This window comes from Myxine glutinosa, chromosome 5, assembly GCF_964187855.1.
Source record: "Myxine glutinosa chromosome 5, kmMyxGlut1.1, whole genome shotgun sequence".
NCBI classification, from domain to species: Eukaryota; Metazoa; Chordata; class Myxini; order Myxiniformes; family Myxinidae; genus Myxine; species Myxine glutinosa.
The window spans coordinates 85,260,584-85,284,631 of record NC_136265.1 but is presented as its reverse complement, the minus strand read 5'-3'; the positions used below and the strand labels follow the sequence as shown (position 1 = coordinate 85,284,631).

The window sequence follows — 24,048 nt, the reverse complement described above, 5'->3', positions numbered from 1 at the left end:
GGAAAAATGGAGGAAGGAAGCAAGCGACAACCCGGAGGGATATCGGGAGCAAATAAACGACAGCATTAAAAAAATGGGGGAGATCGCAGACAGCATGGGAGGCGGGAGAGGCACATTGGTGCACAGCGAGGTAAAGCAGGTCGAGAAGCGCTGGTTGAGCGAAGCGGAGCAAAGCACGGGTAAAATGACGGGTATAGAGATCGCGACCCGGGGTGTGGAAAAGCCGGCGACCGCTGAGGTAGATGGAATTTTATTAAAGCCAACGGTCGTCGAGGTGAATAAAGAAAAAGCAAAAGTTGAAATTGGAGAGACCGGGGGTTTAGAAAAACATTCGCGGCAGGGAGAGGTGGATATTGTACAAAGTCTGAATTCGCATCGTGGTGCCGTACTTGCTAATCCTTATAAAGATTTGCAGGTGCGCGTGGAGAAAAGGATCCCCCAGGTGAGTCGTGCTGTATGTTGTGCGGGTAGATTTTGTAGAAAAATGTTTGGCGCAGAAAGAATTTTCGCGTGCTTGGGATCGAGAAAGCACCCGGGCGTTTGTGGAAGGTCCATGGGGAGTGGTGTGAGTGGAAATGACGCGCTTGTGAGGAAAAAGTGTGCGTCGGCGAGTGGGTGTGCTATAGCGTGGCAGTAAAACCGAGTGTGAGCGGGTATGCACGCCGGAGTGTACGTGCGAGGGTGAGAGTGACCCGGAGAGTGAGTTGGTGGAGGAGCGGGTGCGAGGATGCACATTTGGGATGAACGGCGAGGGTGTGCGAGAAAGCACACCTGAGTTGGTTGTGGCGCCGGTGTGGGAGAGCCCATCGGAACGCGTGAGTGGGTGGATGCAAGAGTGCACGCCCATGGTGAGTGGTACGGAGTACATACCGAGGGAGAGTGCGCAAGACGGTGCACGTGGTGTGTTAAGGGAGTGTGCGGGATGTATGAGAAACAAACGGAACGAGTGGTGTGAGCATGCAAGTGAAGCATCGACGTTAACCGGGTTAGCAGTTAGGGCAACGGATAGCCGAGGCGAGCACTCGGGGCGCGGTGCGCTTTGTTTGATGCGAGGCCCGGCGCGGATCGGTGCCGCGTCGCTTCTCTTGGAAGCGTCGTTGCCGATTCGGGCTTGGCTCCGCCCAGCACGGTCGAGTCCGGGCCTTGTCCGGCAAGGCGACCGGTCCGGTTCAAGGGCGGGTAAGAGGAAGCGGAACGGTGCCCCCTTGTGGGGACGGGGTTCCGACTGGGCGAGATTGAGCCATCGGGCCGGAGGCCGCAAGGATCCGCGCCGAGATGGTGTGTGGAATCTCGGCCCGACCAAACCACCTCCCTTGAACCGAATGCCGGACGGATTCAACTTGCAGGCGACCAAACCACCCGAATTCATTGCTCGGCTTTGCGAAGCCGAGTTTTAATGAGGTAACGACGTACCGAGAGGCTTAAGTTTAATGGACGGTGATGATGATAGTGTTTTGGACCCAAAATTGAGGGATAGGGAATTTGTGATTGGAAAATTTTTGATTTGCAGGAATTGGATGAGCAAAATTTATAGTGGAAGATGCCCGATGTGGAGGGATGGCAAATCGACCATCCCTCACACAGCGGGGGCAAAGGAGCTATAGTTTTATGGGGTTTGGCAGTGAAAACTAGCCCGGGAGGGTTGGGATAAAATGATAGGGATCTAGAGAAGATGACCATAGGTAACGGTAAGGTTAAGTAGCGACATTGGACAGGTAGTGGGGACATAGAGAGGGTAGTTGGATGATAATGACGAGCGAGCGCAATAATGTAAGGGGCGACTGGGAAGCGCGAGTTTCAGAGGGGAGTAGTTAGATCAGATGATGCCGAGTGTTTGAGGATCGAACAGGTGTATGGAGCAGTGTATGACTGAGTAGTGGTGATTGTGTGTTGTGTTGACCAAATGGTCCCTGGAGGAAGGAGGGTGCAGGAAGCACCAGGTGTACGAGTGATGGCACAGGTGTGCCAATACAGGTGAGCATGGTTGTATGGAATAAATGGTCTGGAATATATGGAGTATGGAATGGATGGTATGGAGTGAGTTTGGTGAAAACTGTGGAGTGGAGTGGATGGTGCGAAGGTGTGAATGGGGGAAAAGTGGACCCCTATCACGAATACCCGGGGAGGGTAGTTTAAGAGTTAGGTAGAGGGAGTAGGTAAATTGTGGTTGGATATTGGCATCTGTTGTGCATGGTGGAAGAATGGTGTTTGGATGGGTGCATTAGTGACGTGGAAATGGCTGGGCGTGTGGCCTGTTAGTATGTGTAGTTGAATGGGCACTCCACCACTGTGAGGATGTCGGCCAGGTGAGCCCGCAGGTGGGCTCTGGGAGCCGTTAGAGTGGTGGATGGGGCCCGTGGATCCGGAGGACGGACCCGGGTAGCCCAGTGCCAGAGGGCACCGAGTGGGGAGAGCGCCAGAGGGCCTTCCCCAGGTAGATAGGTTAGGGTAAGGAGCAGGTAAGCTCGGAGGCAACTACAGTGGTGGAGGTGTGCAGGTGGGTAGACCTGCTGGGAGAGCCACACGACCCAGTCCTGAAATTGTGCAAAGGCACAGGGAGTTGAATCGGGGGAGTCAGACCCCAAATTGATGAAGCACCACAGTTTGGTCAATGGGAATTTGGTTCTTAAAACCGCATCGAGTAAGTTGGCCAATGGATTGGCAGGGAAAGACCCCGGGTAGTGTAAAGTGAGTTAATGTCATTTAGAAGATAGTTAGGATTAAGAATCTCCTCACACCATCTACATCCACTCACCTGAGGTGACAGAACTCCACACCATGCCATGGTTGTTATTGTTTTTTTTGTGCAAATGTTTGGAATGTGAGACGCATCATGATGTGGGTGTGACATTGTGCTTTGTTGTTCCATCTCTCCCTTCTTATGAGGATTGATGATGAATTGGTGATGGCAAATTTTGCTTAGAGGGATTGTGGGGACGAATTTGGTGTAGGAGAGATAAGGGGAAGACGTGACAGTAGTGACGAATTTGTAAATGTGTAGATTTTTGTACATATGGGGTAAGGGCAAGGGTAGAGTAGGTAACGGGGGGTGACGTACGGTAGGGGCGAGCTTTCTCACTTCGCTCTCCGTACACACCTCGTCTTGCATTGCCTTGTTTGATGTGTACCCTTGTGACCTTACCCCTCACTCACCTGTCTTCTATCCCCCTGTCTCCCACCCGAGGACTGTGCTTTCTGGACACCGAGGGGAGCGTGCGGGAATCCGCCATTGTGTGCCCGAGCTCTCGCAACCACAGCTGCCTGCATCGATGCACCACTTATGGACCACATGTCTGTGGCTGAGCACCATTCATGGACCCCACGGGTTGGGGCATGGCCCCTCTGCTGGAACCGGCCATGATGGCCCGAGATCTTGCTGGCGGACCTTGGTAGCATGGCACCTATGCCATACAGGTGAACCACTCCTAGTCGGCCCTGTGGGCCATAAATAAAAACAATGGACACGTTCTGTGCTTGTCCAAATAGGCCGCCAGCAAGGAGAACATGAGAATGACAACAACTGGAAGAATAACAATGGCCAGCAGAGGGAGCCGAAGAGGAAGACCAGCACATGGGGTTTGTTTATTTTTATTGTGAACTGAGATGACTGTGCACTGGTTGGTGCTTTTGGTGCTTTATGGTGTTTTGGTGCATTTTTGGTGCTTTATGGTGCGTCGATGCAGGGCAGGCTGTCTCCCTCCCCAAAGAACAATCACAGGTCCTGGGGTTAGTTTTGTAAATACCAGCGTTAACTGTAAATAATGCTCCCCCATCGTTCATGTTGTCGTTTGAAGACAATTCCGCAATTTGGTTAGCTGTGGGCGTAAGTCTGTTAGGCAGGGTGCAATGCAGCAGCGGGACATATTTATTTGTGTTTTAAAACTGTCACACTCAGGGTCAGGTTAAATGTAGAGGGAACTACACCTACGTGCTACACTAAAAGTAAAGGTAAGAGGCCCGGGACGTGCCTAAGACGAGGAGGGTGCAGTGTTGTGGATTTGAGAATTGTGTTGTGGTTTTTTTATTATCGTTGTAATGAAGCTTGTGTAAATATCACCCTCCGTGTTGTGTGTAAAGGTCAAAGGTCGTCCCTGAGTTAGGCCATATACAATCACGTCGCAAATCATAGATCTCCCTGTTCAGTAGTTATCTCCTTATTATGTGTATTAGTTTAAGGCTTTGTCTTCCATTAATTGACACTCCATTGCACCGAATTCAAATAAGGTAGATTCCCTCCCAGTCCCCTTTTGTCATCGATTGCCAACTGCATTCATCCTCCATTACGCACGCGGTCGGTTCAGGGAAGAAAGGCGTGGCCCCCACCTCATCATCAAGGGTGGAGCCCCGAACGACCAACCACAGGCTCGGTGGGTATGGCTTGGTGAGGCGTGGCATAAAACCCGCGGCGGGACGCCCCCACCGGAGATGAGATAGAGGAAAGATGAGTGAGGAGGGCGCACGGAGCGGTCAGTGAAGGAGGAGCTGAAAGTGGAGCTTTGACGTGCAGTTTTCGACCCGCTGTGGCGAAGCAACGAGACCGTGCGACCCAGATTGCGGAGGATTGGCGGCCGCTCACCTCGAGCCTTGCCGTCTACACGGACCGGACCCGCATCCTCCCCGCCTTGTGATCCCGCCTCGTCCGTCCAGCCATCCCTCTGGTCCGAGCTGAACCTTCCTCCCTTTCCAGCCATTCGTGCCTGCCTTCATTTCCCCATTCGTGTGAGTCTGTCTTTGTTTGTTCTGTCCTGGGTTTCTAAGTAAGACTGCCAAAGGTAAGCTGGCGTTGCACTGTGTCCTTCTCGTCCGTCCCTCTTTCTGCAATTATTTTCTTATTCTTCCTTCTCCCTTGGTTTCTTTGATTGTGTAAATAGTAATTTGTAAATAAATCATATTTGTATTTCCCACCTTTGTTCTGCTTCTTCTTCACATCCGTGTCGCTTTAGTGATTTCCCAATTGAATACCTGTGGCACGATTTGGCCAACATTCAAGAATCGGGTCTAGTCCTTGTTAATAGTTCATGCTGCGGTTGCTAAAACCGCTCGGCAATTAACATCTGTCCGTGGTACGAACGGGGCTGTGCACTTGCCTTTCCGGAGGTAGCTGTGTAGCGTCAGGAGCGGAGACGGCCAGTGAAAATAGAAGGGGGGATTAACCCCCCCCCCCCCCCCCCTTAAGGGGAGTGCCGTACTCCGGTTCCGTAACAATATATATATATATCAATCTATATATCAATCTATATATATATATATATATGTAATATGTATATGTATTAATATATTTATGTATCCAAATGATGCACGATAAAATAAAGTCTGAACTGGAGCGCCCCCATATGGACTCAAATACGAACAATGGGAAAAATAACTGAAAAAAAAAAAGTGTTTGTGTGGCACTTAGCTCTAATAGTTCTCTTGAACCTCATCAGGAATCATCCTGGACCCCGCATCCTTGCGCGGGGGAATGACTTTGGTGTGCAGCTCGCTCTTCCGGCCGCCGAGCCCAAAGCGAGCAGGCCGCACTTGTCCACTTGCCGTCTTGTCTGCTCCACACCAGCACCCATGTCTCCCAGCGCAAGAGCGCTATGAACTCCGACCACTCGCCGTGAACTCCTGAAGCAGAGCGAGATATCAAATCGTGACTGTTCACCGCCAAAGCCAGAAGATAAAGAGCCAGCCACGAGAAGATGAAGAAGAGCGATGTCGGGACACGGCCGTTTGTTGTCAAAGCCAGGACTCGAGAGACAAAGAAGAAGAGAGCGAGCCAAGAGAGAAACCACGAGCCAAGAAGAAGAGGAAAATGTTCGGACACGACCGTTCGTTATTGAGGCCAGGAATCAAGAGGACGAAGAAGAGAGAGAAAATGTTGGGCAGAGCGTTCTTTTATACTGAAGGCTCTGACGTCATCCGTGCCTGCTCCACCAATCCCATAGACCTATCTTAGCCGTCCTTGTGCCAATCAATCCCGGACCAATCACTGCTCTTTGGGGCGTGGCCCCACGGACCTTTTGTGCCTGTGTGCTCACCAGGTCGGTGTTGTCAGCAGTAGTGCTCATTGGCCTGCTTCCGGTTGGTTTTTATTTAGGGTGGTAAATGCACGATTTCCTGGCTAGGTGTGTGCGCTGTGTGTGTCATAAGGAACAGAGGCCATTACATCCAGGGGATTTACCATTAATCCCTCACTAATTAACATAACCCCACCCCTCGTGATTGGAACGAAGATGCGCTCTTCCACAACATACGGTCTTACCGGATCCCGATATGATACATGAGGGTTTCTTCTTCTTTATGACAGTCGGAGCATACTACCTATGCAATTCCACCTGGACTAAGGTATTGCCTACCCCCCACAAACGTAACAATATATATACACAGTGCTTTCAGAAAGTATGCACACACCTTGACTTTTTTCACATTTTGTGTTGCAGCCTGAATAAAAAATGGATTAAATTGCGAAATTTTTTTGGTCATTGATCCACACATAATGCCCCATAAAGTCAGTGGATTTTCTTTTTTTGCCGCCATCATTTTGGTGTTTCAGGTTTTCATTTTGGGATAGGTTTTTGTTTCTGTGATAACTTGAGAATGGCTGAAGGGATCTGAGTCAAACTTGGTGCATGTATGTATAATGAGGTAAAGATGAACTGATTATATTTTGGGGTCCTGAAGTCAAAAGCAAAAGGTCAGAGGTTATGTCAGGTAAAAATGTGATTACTTGAGAACAGCTGAATGGATTTAAATCAAAGTTGATACAAGTATTATAATGATGTGATAATGTGGGCCGAGGTATTTTGGTCGACGTCGTGACATCGAAGAGTTGATGTAGTTTGTATTACATTATTATCGTGCATTTCCTTTATTTGTCGTGTTTGCATGGTGTTGTTTTCGGAATAAACATTGAGACACAGAGAGAGACAGAGAGAGAGACACTTTGACTCTTGAAACTTTTAATTTAAAGGTAAGAAAAACACACAGATCATACAAATGATCATAAAATCACTACAATTCCTAACATGTGCAGCCCAACAACAACAAAAACCCATTTCACACTAAAATAAAACATTTAACATGCCATTATCAAACTTACAAAACCCACCCTTTACACACCATCTTTGCGCAATGGTTTACAAATCATCTTTCATTTGACAAAAGGAAAATTCCATATGTAGCCTTGCCATGACAAGAGCCTTAAAAACAATGCCTCCATCACATAAAATATCAGCATTTGCAAGGAGCTTTGCTTTTCTTGTCTTATCGGATTCCAATTTTCCAATGGAAATAAAGAAATTAACATGAGCAGTCTCAGAGCCACAAAGAGGCTTTTTGCCACAAAGTGGTATCCCAAAAATAATAAAAGCGTTACGCCGAGGTCCCCCGTCGGTGAAGTGATCTGAGTTGACAAAGTGGAAGACGCAAGGTGGCCATCTTGGATTTTGACGTGGCGACACAATTTTCAATAGCGTTATTCCTTATGCGTAGATACACCCACACACCAGATTACAAATAAGTAGTTCGTTTATTTTTCAAGATATTCCGCTCACAAGGTTGACATATATATGGTGGCGGCCATCTTGGATGTTGACGTGGCGACAATTTTCAATAGGGTTCTTCCTTATGCCGAGATGCACCCACACACCAAATTAGAAGTTGGTACTTCGCTTATTTTTCAAGATATTCTGCTCACAAAGTTCAGAAATACATGGCGTCAGACATACATGGCGGCGGCCATCTTGGATTTTGACGTGGGTTGCACCCACACACCAAATTAGAATTCGTTCCTTCGCTTACGCACGCACGCCCGCACGGACGGACGGACGGACACACACACGGACGGAGGGGAAAACCATAGTCCCCCTTTCGCTCCGCGGTGCGACCGGGGACAATAAACGTGTGCAAAAAGAAAAGTTCATACGATGAAATAACGGTGATTTTAAAAAAAAGAAAAAAAAAAAAAAGAAGGGATTGTTTTCCACAATCAACATAAGCGTGGAAAAGCTCTTCAGAAAGCGTACAAGAAGGACATTCCACTGAATTACCCTCATTAAAACAATGTAATAAAACATTGGAGGGCAACGCAAAGGGAGAAAGTGACGGAGAGAGCGATGGAGAGAGTGACGGATGGAGAGAGACGGATGGAGAGAGACAGATGTGTTTTTTTGCCTTTTATAGGTGTAGATTTACATCAATAATTTCTTTTTTCCTGCTGTGGAACAAATTCGTGTTCATGCACATGTTTGGGTGCATTTGTCAGGGCATGTGAATCTGATTTCTTTCTACAGGTCATGTGATGTTGTATTTACAGGTGAATCCACTGAATCTACAAGGGAGACTGCACCTACTTTTACGAACAGCGCAGACACACACCCGCAGGACTCACCAACTGAAACAAAGAAGAGGACGTTTTACAAACAAGACAAACCGAATGAGGAAATGTTTTCACAGAATAATTTTCACACAAAGAAAGATGAAAAACGCCCAAACAAATGCCCAGTTTGTGGAAAATCCTTCAGTCGTTCAGCCACCTTTACAACACATGTGCGAAAACACAATTGTGAGCGTTCATACGAATGTACAAGTTGTGGGAAATCTTTTAATCGGTCATCCAACCTTAAAACACACATGATAATGCACAGTGGAGAGCGCCCATACAAATGCATCAGTTGTGGGAAATCTTTTCATTGGTCATCCAACCTTAAAGCACACATGATAATTCACAATGATGAACGCCCATACAAATGCACAAGTTGTGGAAAAACATTTAATCGGCCATCCACCCTTAAAACACACATGAGAATTCACAATGATGAACGCCCATACAAATGCACAAGTTGTGGAAAATCTTTTAATCGGTCATCTCACCTTACAAGACACAGGGTAATTCACAGTGGAGAACGCCCATATGAATGCACAAGTTGTGGAAAATCCTTCAGTCAGTCATCCACCCTTAAAACACACATGATAATTCACAATAATGGTGAACGCCCATACAAATGCACAAGTTGTGGAAAATCATTTAATCAGTCATGCAACCTTAAATCGCACATGATAATTCACAACAATGGCGAACGCCCATACAAATGCACAAGTTGTGGAAAAACATTTAATCGGCCATCCACCCTTAAAACACACATGATAATTCACAATAATGGTGAACGCCCATACAAATGCACAAGTTGTGGAAAAACATTTAATCGGCCATCCCACCTTAAAATACACATGCTAATTCACAATGATGAACGCTCGTACAAATGCATAAGTTGTGGAAAATCTTTTACTCAGTCATCCCACCTTAAAACACACATGATAATTCACAATAATGGTGAACGCTCAAGCAAATGCACAATTTGTGGAAAAACGTTCAATCGGCCATCCACCCTTAAAAAACACATGAGAATTCACAACAATGAACGCCCATACAAATGCACAAGTTGTGGAAAATCTTTTAATCAGTCATCCACCCTTAAAACACATTTGAGAATTCATAATGATGAACGCCCATGCAAATGCACAATTTGTGGAAAAACATTTAATTGGCCATCCACCCTTAAAACACACATGATAATTCACAATGATGGTGAACGCCTATACAAATGCACAATTTGCGGAAAAACGTTTAATTGGCCATCCACCCTTAAAACACACATCAGAATACATAATGATGAACACTCATACAAATGCACATGTTGTAGTAAAGCTTTTAATCGGTCATCCACCCTTAAATCACACATGATAATTCACAGTGGAGAACGCCCATACAAGTGCACAATTTGTGGAAAAACATTTAATCGGCCATCCACTCTTAAAACACACTTGGTAATTCACAGTGGAGAGCGCCCATACAAATGCACAATTTGTGGAAAAACATTTAATCGGCCATCCACCCTTAAAATACACATGGGAATTCACAGTGGAGAGCGCCTGTACAAATGCGCAAGTTGTGGAAAATCGTTTATTCAGTCATCCACCCTTAAATCACACATGAGAATTCACAATGGTGAACGTCCATACAAATGCACAAGTTGTGGAAAATCTTTTAATGACTCATCCTCCCTTAAAAAACACATGGTAATTCACAGTGGAGAACGCCCGCACAAATGCACAAGTTGTGGAAAAAATTTTAATCGGTCGTCTTACCTAAAATTACACATGATAATTCACAGTGGTGAACGCCCATACAAATGCACAAGTTGTGGAAAATCTTTTAATCAGTCATCCATCCTTAAAAGACATGTGAGAATTCACAGTGGTGAACGCCCATACAAATGCACAAGTTGTGGAAAATCTTTTAATCAGTCATCCTCCGTTAAATCACACATGAGAATTCACAATGGTGAACGCCCGTACAAATGCACAAGTTGTGGAAAATCTTTTAAACAATCATCCAACCTGAAAACACACATGACAATTCACAATGGAAAACGCCTGGAGAAATGCACAATTTGAGGAAAGTCTTTCATTAATCCATTCGCCCTCAAAATATACATGGGAATACGCAATGGAGAACATTCATACAAACGCACAGTTTGAGGAAATCATTCAATCATTCATGCAACCTCAAAATCCATTTAACAAGACCGAGAGCCCAACAGCGTGTAGCCAGGCTTGGATCTGCCAAGTGGAAGACCAGACGTGATCAGATCCTTAGCTTTGATTGGTGAACGTTTGTGAATGACATACACTGGACGGCCAGCCAAACGCTGTTCCAGATGGCATTGCCCTGTGGGCTATGCTGTAAAATGGCCGTCGAACAACTTCACCAATGATGATGATGATGATTTTTGTCGACCAATTTATCCCGAGATCATGCTCAATAAATTTCATACTGATCGGATCCAGCATTCTACTTGTCGATTTATGATGTCATAATGAAGGAACATATGTCACTCCCCATGGGGAGTACTTTACAATGAGCCACCTTTCAATTTTTTTCCATGGAGTGGTTTCAGAGATATATAAGTGCAAAGTTTATCGTTTTTTTTAGACTGCACCCGTACCACATGACCTATGATGTCATAATTATCATTTTAAAAAATCTACAGGAGGTACTCCTATGGTCAAAGTTTTGTGTCAATCGGACCAACGTTTGCAGAGAAAAGGAATTTTGAGGGGGGGAGGGGGTAGAGGGGAAATCACAATGGAAAACACCCACACAAATGTACATTGTGTGAAACTAAATTTGGTTCCACTCTCTTAGGACAGACAGAAAACAACCACTGTCCAACCTCAAGAATGAACTGTCAAACTTGTCTTCTTTCTTTAAAACCTGATGGCGCTTTGTCCGTCTGTCTCAGGATTATGGTCCCCCTCCATCCCTCTCTTCAAATGACCCCACAGCCGATTCCGCTCATGAGAAGACTGAATGCCTCAATTTTGTGTTTGTTTTCAAATGTTGTATCCGCAACCCATCACTCCCGGTTGGAGGGCGACCAAACCCATCCTTCCCTGTCATATCAAACTGCTCCTGGGCTTTTTGTCTTTTGTACCTGTGAAGGTGGAGAAGGTTCTTGCAACCCTCGGCTCTGAATCTGCTGTTGGACCGGACGGCATCAGCTCATGTGTCCTAAAAACATGCTCTGCTGCTCTTGCGCATCTTCTCTCTGCCCTTTTCACCTTGTCATTTACAGTCGGTCAGGGTCATTTCCCCAAAATAATCATTTATTCATTTCATTTGATGAAATCCTCAGTTTCATCTCTGTACATGCATATATGCATACATTCTGTCAAGTCCGTTTCCGATGAACACCAGCCTGGGACTGAGAGCCGGTCGGTCGTACTCTGAGGCAATCAAAGCGAAAATTGGCGGTCAGTTTGTCGTGCACGAGTGAAGGAACCAGGGTGCTTACCTGCACGGAGGTCATGGGATTTATATACGAACCCACAAACACAGAAATGATACAAGGTTCTTGTCGTTCTTCGTTATTTGTTCTTTCTTTCTTCGACCACGTTGTTCGAGATCACGTGATCAAGTTGTTAATACATGTTTCATCTGTCCCCTGAAGAACTTTATTATTATGTCATATTCTATAACACTTTTTTCTCCTTCTTCTATAAAAGGATGCTTTCGACTTGCTCACCAATTCTATTCATTCAAAAAAAAAATTCCATCTCTTACAGTGCATCTTTCATTCATTCCCTAAACTCTCCAGAACTCCACCCATCCTTCAGCGTCCTCAAACGTATTTTTGACTCGAATGTCTCAAGAAACTCATTTTGCAATAAATGTTCGTTTCCCATAAATCGTACACGTTTCAAAATCCAATCTCACCCCTCCCCTCCAAATCTTCCCCATCACCCATCTCTGTCAAATCTTCCCCCTTGCCCCTCCCCCCCAAATCTTCCCAAACACCCATCCCTTTCAAATCTCCCCCCCTGCCCCTTCCCTCCTAAACTCCCCCCACACCCCTCCCCTCCGAGACTCTCCCCTCACTCCTCCCCTCCTAGACTCCCCTCTCACCCCTCCTCCTCAAAGGCGTCCTCCCCGCTTCTTCCCCCTTCCAACTTTCACCTTCATCTTCCTCAACCTTCTGCCTCACTCTTCCCCCTCCTCAAATAACACCTCACTGCGCCTCACCCAAACACCATCAAACCTTTTGTCCGCCCCATTCTTCCCTTTCTCCAAGCTATTCTGTAATCTCTGACACACCTGCAACAGCTCTCCCTACCTCTTCCTCCTCTTCCACATCCTGCCCTACCGCCCCCCCCCCCCCCCCCCTGTTCTGTATCCGATGCTCCCCCTTCCTCTTCCTTAACAGTATGGACCTCAAACATCCGGGGCCTTCGCTCAAACTTAACTGATCTCTCCATACAGGTTGCTTCTGACAAACCAGACGTGATCTGCTTAACAGAAACCTTCCTCCTTCATGATGTCTCTGATTCCTTGGTATCTCTCCCAGGTTACTCCCTCCTCCGGTATGATAGACCTGAGCCTCGTTCTGGAGGTGGGGTTGCTATCTTTATAAAAAAACTCTCTTCCTCACTCGCCCTGCACTGCCTTCTCTCCACCTCACCCCCAGGAATACCTTTGGCTACGGCTTCCCCTTCGCTCCCACCTTTTGTTCATATGCGTGTTGTACCGTCCACCAAACAGTGATGACTCCATCTACATCTCGCTGTCTGATAATATGGACCAACTTCTATCTACCCATCCCAACTCTCTCTTTCTCATATGTGGTGATTTCAACTGTCACCATGCCAGTTGGCTGGGGGTGGGTACCTCTCTCACCAGCCATGGCTCTTCAGCAAAGGACTTCTGTGACTCACTGGGACTGACACAATCTGTCAATTTCCCAACCCGGATCTCAGTCAACGGAGAATCTTCTCTTCTGGACTTGGTTATGACTAACTTCCCTGAAAATGTCTGCTGCTCTTCTTCTGCTCCAATCGGCTCTTCTGATCATGTGCTTGTTAAAGTGGACATCTCTCTGACCATTTTCAGAGAGCCTCCTCAGCGTCGACGAGTCTGGCATTTCACTCAGGCCAACTGGCACGGTCTTCAAGCAGCCATCAATCATCTGGACTGGTCTCCCATCTCTACTGCCTCTGACATCAACTCATCCTGGGAATTCTTCCAAAGTAAATTGCTCTCTCTCATGCACAGTTTTATCCCTTCTCGTCTTCAGTTGTCATACCCTTCCTCCCATCCATGGTACACGGAATCTTGTGGTGAGGCTATTGCCCAGAAACAACTTGCTTTCGTCTCCTGGAAAGCAAATCCAACGGAAGGAAATCTCATTTCCTTTCACAAAGCCCGAAACAAGTATGTGTCCACCCTCAGGAGAGCCAGGAAACAATATCTCTCCGTCCTCAGGACCGAACTCTCTTATCTGTCTCCCTCTTCCAAATCCTGGTGGCGTCTGGTAAAATCTGTTTCTGGTGTTTGTTCCCCCTCCATCCCCTCCCTCACCTTAAATGGCCACACGGCTGACTCCGCACATGAAAAAGCCGAATGCCTCAACTCTGTGTTTGCCTCTAAATCTTGTGTCCCAAACCCATCCCTCTCTGTACCCACCGTACCCAGTCGTACCCAGCTGCTCCTGGACTCTGTGTCCTTTCCTCCTGACAAGGTGGAAAAGTGTCTGTCAACCCTCGACTCTGATTCTGCAACTGGACCTGACGGCATCAGCCCACGGGTCCTAAAATCATGTTCTTCCGCTCTTTCACTCCCTCTCTCTGTTCTCTTCACCCTCTCTTTTGCTCAAGGTCATCTTCCATCTGCTTGGAAATCTGCCAACATCACCGCTTTGCACAAAAAAGGTGCAAAAACAGATCCCAGCAACTACAGACCAATCAGCCTTCTCCCAATTATCAGCAAGGTCATGGAATCCATCATTGCTTCAGATATGAAATCTTTCGTCTTCTCCAATGGCTTGATCTCTGATCATCAATTTGGTTTCAGACCTGGACACTCCACTCTGGACATGCTGCTTCTGCTTTCTCAACAATGGATGGAGGTCCTCAATGCCAAACAGGAAATTAGAGCAGTCTCCCTTGACATATCACGTGCCTTCGATACAGACTGGCACGTCTGCTCACCAAACTCTCCTCTTTTGGTATCCATGGAAATCTCCACGCATGGTTGGCGGACTTCCTCTCTAGTCGTAGTCAACGTGTGGCCCTGAATGGGTTTCTCTCATCTCCTCTTCCTGTTCAGGCTGGAGTTCCCCAAGGCAGTGTTCTGGGCCCTGTGCTTTTTCTGGTCTTCATCAATGATCTCTCTGACTCTCTTGAAAATCCTCTCTATCTCTTTGCTGACGACTCTACTCTCTGTCGCTCCATTCTTCATCCCTCAGATCGGCAGTCTGCAGCCTCCTCACTCTCTGCAGACCTTGACAAAATCACAGACTGGGCAAACAAGTGGAACATGTCTTTCAATCCTGACAAATCTCACACTCTTACGATGTCTCTCCGAAAAGACCGACTGGACAACCCTCCCATCCACTTTCTGAATAATCCTCTCCAAGAAGTTCTGTCACTCAAGCTTTTGGGTCTCACTATCTGCCATGATCTTTCCTGGAAAAACCACATTTCAAATCTGGCCTCCAAAGCCAGTCGCCGACTGGGCATCCTCCGTCGTGCGAAGTCCTTCCTTGGCACACCTGAGCTCCTCACCACATCCACAGCTCAATGGAATACTGCTCTCCCCTCTGGGCTGGTGCTCCTGCCTCACACCTAGCTCGCCTTCGCGCTGTTGAAACCAAAGCATTCAGAATCATTGGAATCTCCCGCGATGAAGCTAACTCCAAGGGCCTCTCACTCACTCACCGCAGGCAGGTTGGTGGTCTTTCCGTCTTCTACCGACTCCTCTCTGGCCTTGCCCCCCCCAGCTCTCTCTGGGCTCTGTCCCGCAAATATTCCTACAGGTCGCACAAGATCTGCCTGCAACCCTCTTTTGGTTAAACTGCCAAAATCAAGACTCTCTGTTCACCTTCACTCCTTCATTCCTCTTTTCTCCCGCCTCTGGAACAAACTCCCTCACTCTCTTCAATCCCACTCCACCCTCCAAGTCTTTAAAACAGCTGTTCACCACCATCTCTTATCTTCCCCCATCCAAAACCTTGATCTTTTCTACCCCCGCTAATTTCACCCCAATTCCCCTTTTTGAAATACCAACTTCTGTCCTGGAAGTCCTTGGTGTCCTTGTGCTTTATCCTTCTTCCTCCCCCCCCCCCCCCCTTCCCATGCCTCCTCCCCCTGGGCCCTCTCCCTTCCACACATCTCCCTGCTCTCGGATGTTGTGTTTGTGTGCTTCCCCTTTTCTCCCCATATTGTCTTCCGCTCCCTCTTTTTGTGTATTTTGTTTGTCTGGTCGATTTGTTTGTGAAGTAAATGTTAGCTCTTTCACGAGCCTCGATTCAGTATACAAAAAAAAAAAAAAAAAAAAAAAAAGGAAAATCAACAATTCAACAAATGAAATAAATCTAAGCAAAGTAAAGGCTGAGGTTAAATAAATATTTGCTACTTTGAGGGACCCTCCATGCTGACACAAAAACGCACAAGCGGAATGATAGAAGAAGACAGAAAATAACCACCTTCAGAGGCCATTTTTCCCTGCAGAGCCAGGGGTTGGCCTTTTGCGGGCAGCGTGGTCCCCTTTTTGAAGCAATGTTTTATGGCCGGATGCCCTTCCTGCCACCAACCCTGTTAGTCGTGTTGTAGCTATTTTCTCTACTCAATAAGATGACTGAGAGATAAAGATTTTTGCTGTCTTGTGGACAATTTATTTAATACTTGCTAAAACAGATTACAGTCACACACACTTCATTAACAACAACATATTGAGGACGCCCACACAGGTTCTCTCTTAACTCGGAGTTTTTTTTTTTTTTTTTTTTTTTTTTGGAATACAAGATCGAGGCTCGTGAAAGAGCGAACATTTATCACACAGAAAGACAAACCGACAAACCGACAAACCAACACATAAAACAAATAACATCGGGAGCGGTAGACAAGATGGGGAGAGAGGGGGAAGGACACAAACACAACATTTGAGAGCAAGAACCGAGAGACATGGAGACATCGAGAGAACTGTGGGAGGGAGAGGGCTTTGGGGGGGGAGGCATGGGAAGGGGGGTGGTGGGAGAGGTATAAAACGTATGGATACTGCCAGGACTTCCAGGAAAGAAGTTGGAATTTCAAACAAGGTGGATCTGGGGTGAATTAGTGGGGGTAGAAAAGATCAAGGTTTTGGATGGGGGAAGATAAGAGATGGTGGTGAACAGCTGTTTTAAAGACCTGGAGGGAGGAGTGGGATTGAAGGGAGTGTGGGAGTTTGTTCCATAGGCGGGAGAAAAGAGGAATGAAGGAGTGAAGGTGAGCAGAGAGCCGAGATTTCGGCAGTTTAACCATCAGAGGCTTGTTGGCAGATCTTTTGCGACCTGTAGGAATATTTGGGGGACAGAGCACAGAGAGAGCTGGGGGAGCAAGGCCGGAGAGGAGTCGGTAGAAGACAGAAAGACCACCTACCTGCCTGCGGTGAGTGAGTGAAAGGCCCTCAGAGATAGCTTCATCGCGGGAGATTCCAATGATTCTGAAAGCTTTGGTTTCAACAGCGTGAAGCCGAGCTAGGTGTGAGGCAGGAGCACCAGCCCATAGGGGAGAACAGTATTCCATTGAGCTGCGGATGAAAGCCTTGTATGTGGTGAGGAGCTCAGGTGTGCCTCGGAAGAACTTCGCACGACGGAAGATGCCCAGTCGGCGACTGGCTTTGCAGGCCAGCTTGGAAAAGTGGTTTTCCCAAGAAAGAACGTGGCAGATAGTGAGACCCAAAAGCTTGAGCGACAGAACTTCTTGGAGAGGATTGTTGAGAAAGTAGATGGGAGGGTTGTCCAGTCGATCTTTTCGGAGAGACATAGTAAGAGTGTGAGATTTGTCAGGATTGAAAGACATGTTCCACTTGTTTGACCAGTCTGTGATTTTGTCCAGGTCTTCAGAGAGTGAGGAGGCTGCAGACTGCCGATCTGAGGGAAGAGGAATGGAGCGACAGAGAGTAGAGTCATCAGCAAAGAGATAGAGAGGATTTTCCAGAGAGTCGGAGAGATCATTGATAAAAACCAGAAAAAGCACAGGGCCCAGCACACTGCCTTGGGGAACTCCAGCCTGAACAGGAAGGGGAGATGAGAGAAATCCATTCAGGGCCACACGTTCACTACGACCAGAGCGGAAGTCCGCAAGCCATGCATGGAGATTTCCATGGATACCATAGGAGTAGAGTTTGGTGAGCAGAGCTGGGTGCCAGACCGTATCGAAGGCACGTGATATGTCAAGGGAGACAGCTCTGATTTCCTGTTTGGCATTGAGGACCTCCATCCATTGTTGAGACAGGAGAAGCAGCATGTCCAGAGTAGTGACCTGGTCTGAATCCAAATTGATGATCAGAGATCAAGCCATTGGAGAAGAGGAAAGATTTCATATCCGAAGCAATGATGGATTCCATGACTTTGCTGATAATTGGGAGCAGGCTGATTGGTCTGTAGTTAAAAGGATCTGTTTTTGCACCTTTTTTGTGTAAAGCGGTAATGTTTGCTGATTTCCAGGATGCTGGCAGATGACCTTGAGCAAAAGATAGGGTGAAAAGAACAGAGAGAGGGTGAGATAGAGCGGCAGAGCAGGATTTTAGGACCCGTGGGCTGATGCCGTCTGGTCCAGTTGCAGAATCAGAGTCGAGGTTAGACAAAAACTCCTCCACCTTGTCAGGAGAGAAGGACACAGAGTCCAGGAGCAGTTGGGTTCGACTGGGAAAGGTGGGAACAGAGAGAGATGGGTTTGGGACTAAAGATTTTGAGGCAAACACAGAGTTGAGGCATTCGGCTTTGTCACGTGCGATGTCAACTGTGTGGCCATTTGAGGTAAGGGAGGGGATGGAGGGGGAACAAACACCAGAAACGGATTTGACCAGATGCCACCAGGATTTGGAGGAAGGAGACAGGTTTGAGAGTTTGTTCTTGAGTGAGGAGAGATAGTGCTTCCTGGCACTCCTGAGGGTAGACACACACTTGTTCCGAGCTTGGTGGAAGGAACTGAGATTGCCTTCAGTTGGATTAGCCTTCCAAGAGGCAAAGGCAAGTTGTTTCAGGGCAACTGCCTCACCACAAGATTCAGTGTACCATGGACGGGAGGAAGGGTAAGACAACTGAAGACGAGATGGGATAAATCTGTGCATGAGAGAGATCAGTTTGCTTTGGAAGAATTCCCAGGAAGAATTGATGTCAGAGGCAGTGGAGATGGGAGACCAATCCAGACGATTGATGGCTGCTTGAAGCCCGTCCCCGTCGGCCTGAGTGAAATGGCAGACTTCGACGCTGAGGAGGCTCTCTGAGGATGGCCAGAGAGATGTCCACTTTGACAAGCACATGATCAGAAGAACCGATTGGAGCAGAAGAAGAGCAGCAGACATTAGCAGGGAAGTTTGTCATAACCAAGTCTAGAAGAGAAGAAACTCCATTGGCTGAGATCCGGGTCGGGAAATTGACAGATTGTGTCAATCCCAGTGAGTCACAGAAGTCCTTTGCTGAGGTGCCATGACTGGTGAGAGAGGAACCCACACCCAACCAGGTGGCATGATGACAGTTGAAGTCACCACATATGAGGAAGAGAGAGTTGGGATGAGTGGATAGAAGTTGGTCCATGTTGTGAGAGAGTGAAATGTAAATTGATTCATCACTGTTTGGGGGACGGTACAGAACACATATGAACAAAAGGTGGGAGCGGAGAGGAAGCCGTAGCCAGAGGTACTCCTGGGGGTGAGGAGGAGAGAGGGCAGTGCAAGGAGAGTGAGGAAGAGAGTTTTTGATAAAGATAGCCACCCCACCACCAGGACAAGGCTCGGGTCTATCATACCGGAAGAGGGAGTAACCAGGAAGAGATATTGAGGAATCAGAGACATCTTGAAGGAGGAAAGTCTCTGTTAAGCAGATCAAGTCTGGATTGTCAGAAGCAACCTGTATGGAGAGATCAGTCAGGTTTGAGCGAAGGCCCCGGATGTTTGAGGTCCATACCGTTAAAGAAGAGAGAGGGGGAGCATCGGGTACAGGACAGGAGAGGGGAGGAGTAGGGTAGGATGAAGGATGAGAGGGGGAGGTAGGGAGAGCAGTTGATAGTGTGTCAGAGATTACAGAAGAGTTCCAAGAAAGGGAAGGATGAGGAGGATGAAAGGTTTGGTGGTGAAGGGATGAGGCAGAGTGAGGGGTTGTTTGAGGGGGGGCATGGGACAGTAGAAGGTTGGGGGGGGGGTGGAGGCATGAGATAGCAGGGAGTCGAGGTGGGGAGGAGGCAACTTTGAGGAGGGGGGAGGAGGGAGAATTTGAGAGGAATGGTATGGGGGGAGATTTGAATGGGAGGAGTTGGGGGGGAGTTTTGAAGGGGAGGAGTGAGGCGGGAGTTTAGGAGGGGAGGGGCAATAGGGGAGTTTAGGAGGGGAGGGGCAAGGGGGGAGTCTAGTAGTGGAGGGGCAAGGGGGGAGTTTAGGAGTGTAGGGGCAAGGGGGGGGATTTGGAGGGGAGGGGCAAGGGAGGAGTTTATGAGGGGAAGGGCAAGGGGGGAGTTCAGGAGTGGAGGGGCAAGGGGGGGGATTTGGAGGGGAGGGGCAAGGGGGGACTTTAGGAGGGGAAGGGCAGGGGGGAGTTCAGGAGTGGAGGGGAAAGGGGGGAGTTTAGGAGTGTAGGTGCAAGGGGGGGGATTTGGAGGGGAGGGGCAAGAGGGGAGTTTAGAAAGTGGATGATTAATGAAAGACGAACATTGATAACAAATTGGGTTTGTTGTGATTTTCAAGTTAGCAATCCGATTCAGAACGATGGAGGAGGGATGGAATGAATGTGAATTTAGACCATGTGGTGAGGGAGACGTATAAGATATTGAATTTCTTTTTTTTGACGTGGAATGAGTTGGAGAGGAAATTGAGAAAAGCCTTTTAAATAGGAAGAAAAACAGCGTGTTCTAATATACCACTGAATAAACCACTGAAGGGGAAAGGTTAAACATATTTAAAATAATATTTAAACAGAACCGTGAACAATCTTATATGCACAAAATACCAATGGGGGGAGGGCCGAGAGGGACCACCACGAGTCACGTGAACAGGGCAAAAGGTGCAAGGCGATAATGATGGCAAGGAGATAATGGGGGTGGGGCGAAAAGCACCGCGATACACCTGGACAGAAAGTACAGGATGAGACAACGGCACACGTGGAGAAAGGAAAAATAAATGGTTTTTTTTGTTGTTGTTGTTTTTTGGGGGGGTGGGGTGGGGTGGGGATTTAAAACGTTAGACAGAGAGTATTACGTTCGGTGTGGAAGGGAAAAACTGAGAGCCAAGCAAAACACGATGTAGGGGACTTAAGTAAACAAACACCGACAGGGGTACAAGGCCGCACACGAGGCACAGAACAGGATTAATGAATTACGAGTTCCAGGAAATTCAAACCAAAACTAACTATAAACAAACAATAAAGCATGGACGATAAAGTAACGAGTTGAAATTTGACAAACACACGAATGAAAAAATAACCACTTTGGATGCCCGGAGAGAAACCAAGCCTCCAGGTCGGAAGCTTCAACAACTAGGCCGCGTGGCCGCGCGCGGCACGAGATACTCGACTATTTTTTACAGGTATGAAAGATTAACCCCCATAAAACTTCCGAGGGTCACTTAAAAGGTACACACACGTAAGATAAACAGTTTAGACAAGAATACAAACGTGACAATGACTTAGCTTCGAGCGTGCGTGAAGATCGTGGAACAGCTTCGAAAATCCGTGACCGCCCCAATCAAGATCTCGCGAGATCAAATATAGTTCTGTCAACTATATAGTTGTGTGCGTTCTTTGAGTGCGAAGGAGAACGAGCAGATAGGTCTTAAAAGGTCATCATAGTTTATTAAGTTCCTAGACAAGGTGACCCCAGGTCCAGATGTATTCCATCATTTCACAAGTTGTAGACATAAAGAATGTGCGAGTTTGAGATAAGAGAACTTCAGCCAGCAAACTGTTTATAGCAGGTCAAAAGGTCACTGCAAGCTTCTCTCCCAGGCCAACCAGATCAGTTAACATGAGCTCCACTCTCCATATTGCTCAAAGAATACCCATGTTCCATAATTTCAAATACAGTTTCTTTGGCATCCATATTTAAAGATTATGTAATATTGTTATGTCTCCAATTAATCCTGCAAACCAATATCCATATTTAAAGATTTGCTGCCATGTCAAAAGTTCAGAACAGAGCAATCCAGCTGAATTATCAATTTTCATTCTGAAGTCCAAACGGACTTCTACAATTGCCTCTTGCGACACACAGGGAATTACCAGTGAACTGGTACTCGATTTGCCAACCTTGGAAGGATGACAGGCTGAGTCAACCCCCCTGGCGTTAATTCAGCAATCGACCGGGATTACGAACGCAGGATCTAGGATCCAAAGCCAGCTCCCTAACCACTAAGCCAACACCAGGCTCGATAAATGTTAAATGATATCTCGATAAATGATAAAAGAAAATAAATGTTTTCTTGTAAACGGCCTGCTTTATCTGTCTCCAAAGGGGTCCTCAGTGAGTGGTGGTGATGGTCATGTTCCGCCCTTCCCTTGCCTGAGCGAACAAGTCGGATCCCCCAAGTTAAGCTCGGCCCCAGCAGAATCCCCACACGGAGCGAGATGACGCACCGACACCGTGGAATCGCGTCCGTCCGGCAGCTGAACCCGAGCGTGTTCAGGATTACTTTGGAGAATGCGGACCTTGTCAACGAGTGGATCGTATTTACTTGGGCGGACCGCTCGTTTGAGAAAGTCCGGGCCGGGTTCAGCGAGCCATCCAGGCAGAGGTCGAGCAGCACTGGAACGATGCGAGTAGCGAAACAAACGATCATTAGGAATTTCGTTTGTGGCGGTGCACAGCAGGGAACGGATCGAGTTTAGAGCACCCTGCACCATCCAGGTACATTTGTCCGGTCCGACTCCCTGGGTCTTAAGGCCCAGAGTAATGGCCTTCCATATGATGCCATTAAATCTCTCCACCTGCCCGTTCGCCTGCGGGCTGTACGGAATAGTGTAGCTAGAGGCAATGTTGCGCTGTAGCAGAAATGCCCGCACATCCTGGGACAAGAATACCGCACCTCTATCAGTGTGCACGTAACCCGGATTCCCGAACATGGCGAACAAGAGCTGCAAACAACGTATAACCGAAGCAGCGGTCATGTCCCTACACAGAAAGGCGAACGGGAATCTCGAGAACTCATCCATAATCGTGAGGAGGTAACGATCGGGGCCGCCCGGTAGATGTCCTTTAAAGTCCATAGCCAATCTCTCCCACGGCCTGGTAGCCTGAATCAGAGTACCCATGTTCGGTTTATAGAAGCGCGGCTTGAGTTCCGCGCAAACGGTACAAGCACAGCACAGTCGACGGATGTCCTCGACAGAGTAAGGCAAATTGCGGCAACGCACATAATGAGCCAGGCGAGTCATGCCGGGGTGACATAATGTCTCGTGAAGAACGCAGAGATCCTCCTCGTGGGAGGTGAGACTTGTGCATACCCCCGGGCGGGACAGAGCATCCGCAGCTAGATTTCCCCGTCCCGGGCGGTACGTGATCTTGTAGCTGTAATCAGCTAACTCTATGCGCCACCGAGTGATTTTCTCGTTCTTAATACGCTGCGCATGGCACGTATCGTACATGAAAGCGACACTCTGCTGATCAGTGATGACTTCAAACTGTTTGCCAAGCAAGTAGGGTCGCCATCGCCTAATCGACTCGACTATTGCGTACGCTTCTTTTTCAAAAGAAGAATGACGCTTCTCCGAGGAGGAGAGAGTCCTTGAGAAGAAGGCCACAGGTTTCCCCGCTTGAGAGAGAGTCGCAGCAATGGCGTGATGTCACGCGTCGCTTTCCAAAACAAAAGGGATGTTTTCATCAATGCACGCCACAGCAGCGCCAGCGATGTCTGACTTCAGCCGGTGAAAGGCAACCTTGACGGCACGAGACATGTGGAATATGTTGCACTCAATGAGGGGACGAAGCTTCGTGGAGTAATTTTGGACCCACTTTGAATAATGTGCGAACAAGCCGAGTGCCCTCTTCAAAGATGCACGATCATGCGGCGGTGCCATGTCAAGCAAGGAGTGCAGACGTTCCTTGTCAGGGATTATCGTACCCTTGGTCACTGTGTACCCTAATAGGTCTATTGTCCTGGCAGAGTAATGGCATTTGGCCTCGTTGAGAGTCAGGCTGTATTTTCGCGCAACTTGGAGGAAGTGTCGCAAGTTAGCGTCGTGATGGGCTAGATCATACCCACAAACAGTCAAATTGACGAGGTAAACGAAGACATCGGTTAAACCTTCCCTGGTGATTATGTCATCAATGGCTCTTTGAAAACATGCGACGCCATTTGTGACGGCGAATGGCAGATGCGTGAATTGATACAGAAGTTGTCCAGATTCGAACCCTGTGTAGATTCGGTCTGCTGCACATATCGGGATCTGATAAGCCCTGCGCAAATCGAGAGTGCTATACACCGCATACTGAACGACCTGCTGGACCAAAGCATCCAAACCCGGAAGTGGGTATGCGTCC

At 47.6% G+C, this 24,048-nt stretch overlaps 1 protein-coding gene across 10 annotated transcripts in view; it reads left to right on the top strand.

Annotated features, from left to right (window-relative positions):
* Nucleotides 1-10,828, top strand: part of LOC144892323 (uncharacterized) — a 104,856-nt gene extending 94,028 nt beyond the window's left edge. For 8 of the 10 annotated variants that reach the window (XM_078778276.1, XM_078778284.1, XM_078778285.1 and 5 more), the window contains one exon: nucleotides 8,300-10,828. In XM_078778276.1, the coding sequence (XP_078634402.1) occupies nucleotides 8,300-10,440 (2,141 nt within the window). In that variant the 3' untranslated portion in view covers nucleotides 10,441-10,828. Of the gene's footprint in view, nucleotides 1-5,426; nucleotides 6,909-8,299 lie in introns of those variants that run through there. The other 2 variants (XR_013623514.1, XR_013623515.1) reach the window with 1 other exon arrangement.
* Nucleotides 10,829-24,048: the final 13,220 nt, after the last annotated feature.